The sequence below is a fragment of the Bufo bufo genome, chromosome 9 (genome assembly GCF_905171765.1).
Source record: "Bufo bufo chromosome 9, aBufBuf1.1, whole genome shotgun sequence".
Taxonomy (NCBI): domain Eukaryota; kingdom Metazoa; phylum Chordata; class Amphibia; order Anura; family Bufonidae; genus Bufo; species Bufo bufo.
The window spans coordinates 70,063,107-70,069,106 of record NC_053397.1 but is presented as its reverse complement, the minus strand read 5'-3'; the positions used below and the strand labels follow the sequence as shown (position 1 = coordinate 70,069,106).

The following is a 6,000-nucleotide window of genomic DNA, read 5'->3' as shown; positions in this document are numbered from 1 at the left end:
ATTGAAGAAAGCAGTCACCATAGGTGCTGTTCCTGCCAAATACTGGCAGCTGGAGGTCCTCGTGCCCCCAGTGACTGCACAGCACACTGCTGCCAACCCCGTCCATTCCTCCTCACTAGCTTCTAGCCACAACTCTGACTATAGCCCATTTGTACAGCGCCATCTTGTGGTTAATGCAGTTTCTCGCTCAGTGACTACACCCCCCATCCTCTATGGACGTAGAGAAATAAAACGAGCAATGTTCTGCCCTAACACGAGCCAAAATATTGTAAGCGACAACCATCTAGGCTTTCGAAGGCAATTACGTCATTGAACAAATGGGCGCCATCTTTGTTACGGGAATGCTTCAGTTGCTGGGCACGTCATCAAACAAAGGCGTGGCCCGTGCGTTTTAGGCGCTGGGTGATGACGTCATGGAGGGGGTTGACTGCATTATTTGTTGGCCGTGCGTTTCAGGCTCCGGATGGTGACGTCACGGCAGGAGGGAGCGGCTTATTTTTGAAAAAGTTAGCGGCATCTAAACGGCTTGAAGAGGAGAGACGGATGACGGTAGCCTGGAGGTGAGGTAAGTGCTTCGGCCATGGGTGGTAGAAGTACCCGGGCTGTATGGAGGCAGTGCAGGAAGGATCAGTGGAGCCTCTGTCCCTAATGGGGCTCAATGCTAGGGTGTTCTCTGCGGATTTTGTGATTGATGAGACCCAGCACCCCAGTGTTGCCAGGCAACAGTGCCACCCGCAGTGCCAACTTGACATGCTGCCTCTGGTTGGTAGAGTAGTCCGGAGCAGGTTCCCCGTCCATGACTCTGCTTTTCCGAGGCTTCACCTCTAAAGAGATGAGGGGCAATTTATTGTAAAATTCAGAATCGCTATTAAATGGTTAAAAAAATAGTACGCGCCTAGTCCCAAGTCAGCTTCATTCCAGCGCTGTCCTCCTGACTGCAGCCAGTCCCTGGCCTCTGCCGTCCTGTGTGGTATGCCGCTGCAGCCAGAGCATTACAGCAGTGACTATGCTGGGGCAGAGCGGGGGTCAGGAAGGGTGTGGTTTTTTTTATTTTTATTTTTTTTATTCCAATATGCCTTAAAACCAATTGTAATTCTTGCAACCCCGTTAAAGGGAATCTGTCTGCCGCCAGCGCTGTGAGAGGAGTCCCGCGCCGCTCCCACCTCTAGGCGATTGACAGTTTTCCGTGCAAAACAGGAGAGACAACGGTCAATCATCTGGGGGCAGCGAGCGTCACAGGACTTATATCAGGCGCGCTGCGGGCACCGGTAGGTGCGTACTGTAAGGGTATGTTCACACCCTGGATATTGATGCTGTCAAAATCCTCCACGTCTACTGCCACGGATCGTGTCGTGATTCTTCACTTTGGATGCAGTACATGGCCCTGTACCGTGATTCGATACCTGCCAGGGCATCAAGCAGTGTCTGTCCGTGCTAGGGAAGGAGATGTTAAACCGCCGGCCGCACAAGCTGCAGCGCTGGACCGTTTTTAACCATTTGCCTGGCGCTGTAGCTTACCCATTTTCAAATATACCGTTATGTCTTGATCGGTTTTATTTTGCCCCTAAAAACAATTATAATAAAAAATAATTATGCTAATGAGGCGAAGAGCCCAAAAACCGCAGTAACCTCTCTAGACAAAAGTGCTGTCAAATAACATGTGCGGTTTGTTATATTAGGTGCAAATGAAGACGGCGTAGACACAAGAGAAACTGACTTAAAGGGGTTGTCTGGGAATTTGATACTGATGGCCTTTCCTCAGGATAGATCATCAATATCTCATCTGTGGGGGTCCGGCACCCGGCATTACCGATCCCTGCAGCCTCTTCCTAGACCAGGCATGCTCAACCTGCAGCAAAACTACAACTCCCACCATTCCCTGACAGCCTAGAGCTATCCTCATACAGAAGGGCATCGTGGGAGTTGTAGTCTTACAACAGCTGGAGGGCCGCAGGTTGAGAATCCCTGTCCTAGACCAATGACGTCATGTGGCCAAGGAGCAGCTCAGTCTACCAAGCACAGCCGCTATACCATGTACAGCTGATTGGCGGGGTGGTCAGGAGTTGGACCCCCACCCAATCAGATATTGATGACCTATCCTGAGGATAGGCCATTAGTATGAAAATCCTGGACAGGCCCTTCATAGAATTCTGTATAATGTTAATGTTTTTAGTTTTTCCTTCCTCCTCAGACATCTGCTCCATTGACCCCTTCGCCTGATCACACGTGGCTGCCGTTATGGATAATCTTACATTTCCTCAGTTTCCTGCACAAGAGTTGGTAAACTTTTTCCGCCTGAAGGTTCTGACCGGTGCTGAAGCAAAAATTTTTACCAAAAACGACACTTACCCCAACCCCAAGGTACAGTAGTTGTTAATTACAGTCTGTGGGAAGTATTGGATTCTTGCTGTCTGTCTCTTGTACGATCACCTGTCTGTTCCAGGTATTTCTAGTTTTGGGACAGAATTATGAAAACTGTAATATTCCTTCTTGCCCACAGCAACCAACCGCAGTGCAGCTATGTTCTTCACCCATGACAGCACCAGATGGAGGGATCTGCCCCACAGCTGGACACCAGCTACTGTGAAACTACAACTCCCAGCAGGCTATTCTTGTAACTCCTCTAGAAAGTGAAAGGAGGATTCTGGGAATTGTAGTTTCAGAACAGCTGGAGTGACAGGCGTTGCTGATCCCTGCCTTAGAGCAACTAATAAAGCAGGGAATACCTTAATGATGGAATGAAGCTAGGATCTGCAGGGAATGCTTGAGTCTAGTAGGCCTCTGGCCTTCCACTGGAGGAATAGTCTAGTAGTCTGGATACCTTTTTACTTTGCTTCATTTGGTGGCTGTGAACCGTGTTGGCTCGCAGCCTTTATGCGTGTTGGCTCGCTGTCTCTGTGCCTTATTAGGTTGCTGGCCGTGGTTTGGTCGACTGCTTCTGTAACTGGTTTTCGTTATCTGTCTTTGTCTGGTTTTGTCTGTGCCTCTGCCATTCTGCCCACTTGGCCGTCTGCTTATCTGCCTTTTTTGGCTTCCTCTGCCATTGGCTTGGCTGGTTTGCTGTTCCAGCATTGGGGCTTCACATCTATTACTTTTCCTAAAAGATGTGATGTCGGATGAGTCTGGTGGAGGCAGCCGAGGTCCAGTCGAGGTTCCTAGTAGGGTTGGACGATATCAAAAATATTCCCACGATAACGATATTAAGAAATTTATCGCGATAACGATATATATCGCGATAAATGCCCATTTAGAAGAAAAAAACACTTGGGGCCACAAGGAGACGTTACACTGTATGGGGGCAACAAGAAGACGTTACACTGTATGGGGGCAGCCGCGCAGCCACAAGGAGACGTTACACTGTATGGGGGCAGCCACAAGGAGACGTTACACTGTATGGGGGCAGCCACAAGGAGACGTTACACTGTATGGGGGCAACCGGGCAGCCACAAGGAGACGTTACACTGTATGGGGGCAGCCACAAGGAGACGTTACACTGTATGGGGGCAGCCACAAGGAGACGTTATACTGTATGGCGGCAGCCACAAGGAGAAGTTATACTGTATGGCGGCAGCCACAAGGAGACGTTATACTGTATGGGGGGCAGCCGGGCAGCCACAAGGAGATGTTACACTGTATGGGGGCAGCCACAAGGAGCCGTTATACTGTATGGGGGCAGCCACAAGGAGCCGTTATACTGTATGGGGGCAGCCACAAGGAGACGTTACACTGTATGGGGGCAGCCACAAGGAGACGTTACACTGTATGGGGGCAGCCACAAGGAGACGTTACACTGTATGGGGGCAGCCACAAGGAGACGTTACACTGTATGGGGGCAGCCACAAGGAGACGTTACACTGTATGGGGGCAGCCACAAGGAGACGTTACACTGTATGGGGGCAGCCACAAGGAGACGTTACACTGTATGGGGGCAGCCACAAGGAGACGTTATACTGTATGGGGGCAGCCACAAGGAGACGTTACACTGTATGGGGGCAACCGGGCAGCCACAAGGAGACGTTATACTGTATGGGGGCAGCCGGGCAGCCACAAGGAGACGTTACACTGTATGGGGGCAGCTACAAGGAGACGTTATACTGTATGGGGGCAGCCACAAGGAGACGTTACACTGTATGGGGGCAGCCACAAGAAAACGTTACACTGTATGGGGGCAGCCACAAGGAGACGTTATACTGTATGGGGGCAGCCACAAGGAGACGTTATACTGTATGGGGGCAGCCACAAGGAGACGTTATACTGTATGGGGGCAGCCACAAGGAGACGTTATACTGTATGGGGGCAGCCACAAGGAGACGTTATACTGTATGGGGGCAGACGGGCAGTTCCCCAGCCTCTGATCAGCCCCCCCCAGCCTCTCCCTCTTATCAGCCCCCTCTGGTAACCCCCCCCCCCCCCCCCCCCCCCCTAGTATTAATCATTGGTGGCAGTGGCCACAGGGTCCCCCTCCCCATCATTGGTGGCAGTGCCCCTTCCCCCCAGTATTAATCATTGCTGGCAGTGGCCACAGGGTCCCCCTCCCCATCATTGGTGGCAGTGCCCCTTCCCCCCAGTATTAATCATTGCTGGCAGTCGCCACCGGGTCTCCCCCCCATCATTGGTGGCAGTGGGCAGTGCACCCCCCCCCCAGTATTAATCATTGGTGGCAGTGGCCACAGGGTCCCCCTCCCATCATTGGTGGCAGTGGGCCCCCCCTCCTTCCCCAGTATTAATCATTGGAAGCCACAGGGTCTTCCCCCCATCATTGGTGGCAGTGGGCCCCCCCTCCTCTCTCCCCAGAATTAATCATTGGAGGCCACAGGGTCGTCCCCCCATCATTGGTGGCAGTGGGCCCCCCCTCCTCTCTCCCTCCCCAGTATTAATCATTGGAGGCCACAGGGTCGTCGTCCTCCTCCTCACCCCATCATTGGTGCCAGTTTGCAGTTCCGATCGGAGTCCCAGCAGTGTAATGCTGGGGCTCCGATCGGTTACCATGGTAGCCAGGACGCTACTGAAGCCCTGGCTGCCATGGTATGTTAGTGAGCAGCATTATACTCACGTGCGTCGTGGCTGCCGGTCGCTCCTTCTGTCTGTGCGGCGCATTGCTAAGGCTTATAGCATTAGCAATGCGCCGCACAGACCTATGAGAAGAAGGCGCGCCCGGCGGCCACGACGCACGTGAGTATAATGCTGCTCACTAACATACCATGGCAGCCAGGGCTTCAGTAGCGTCCTGGCTACCATGGTAACCGATCGGAGCCCCAGCATTACACTGCTGGGACTCCGATCGGAACTGCAAACTGGCACCAATGATGGGGTGAGGAGGAGGACGACGACCCTGTGGCCTCCAATGATTAATACTGGGGAGAGAGGAGGGGGGGCCCACTGCCACCAATGATGGGGGGACGACCCTGTGGCCTCCAATGATTAATACTGGGGAGGGAGGGAGGAGGGGGGCACTGCCCACATTCCCGGCACCCGACCTCTGAGAGGACGCTGTGATCACCTGAGGGGTTAATTGCGCGGATCACAGCGTCCTCTCAGAGGTCGGGTGCAGGAAATGCGAGTGACAGAATTCCTTCCCTCCCCCACGCCGGCCGAACTGCTAAGAGCGCCGCCGCAAGCAGCCAGCAGGTATCGGGGACATTTGCACGAGTAGAAGTACTCTGCAAATGTCCCGTATCGGTTCATGCTGGGGCGGGCGGCCGCAGATTTAGAAGCGGTCAGCGTACATGACCGCTCCTATGACGTCACGAAATACTGCGGTATTTACGAAACGGCGATATCGCCATATCGCCGTTTTTTTAATACCGCGGTATATCGTGATACCGGTATATCGCTCAACCCTAGTGCCCCCCTGTGGCGAAACCGACCTCGCCACTGGGTTTTGGAGAGGACTGGCTGCTGGCCTCTTGCCCCAGGATTATGGGCCATATACTAACTTTTAAACCCCTGAACCGATTCAAGTGAATTTTGGATAGGTTTGTCCCCACGTTATACTGTTTG

General features: G+C 52.9%; 1 protein-coding gene across 2 annotated transcripts in view; it reads left to right on the top strand.

The window, feature by feature from the left end:
* The first annotated feature begins 438 nt into the window (after window positions 1-438).
* The window catches only part of NUF2 (NUF2 component of NDC80 kinetochore complex), a 31,812-nt gene continuing 26,250 nt past the window's right edge, over window positions 439-6,000 (top strand). Inside the window, exons 1-2 of one of the 2 annotated variants that reach the window (XM_040407288.1) lie at window positions 439-565; window positions 2,192-2,361. In XM_040407288.1, the coding sequence (XP_040263222.1) occupies window positions 2,239-2,361 (123 nt within the window). In that variant the 5' untranslated portion in view covers window positions 439-565; window positions 2,192-2,238. Of the gene's footprint in view, window positions 566-1,686; window positions 1,726-2,173; window positions 2,362-6,000 lie in introns of those variants that run through there. The other variant, XM_040407289.1, reaches the window with a different exon arrangement.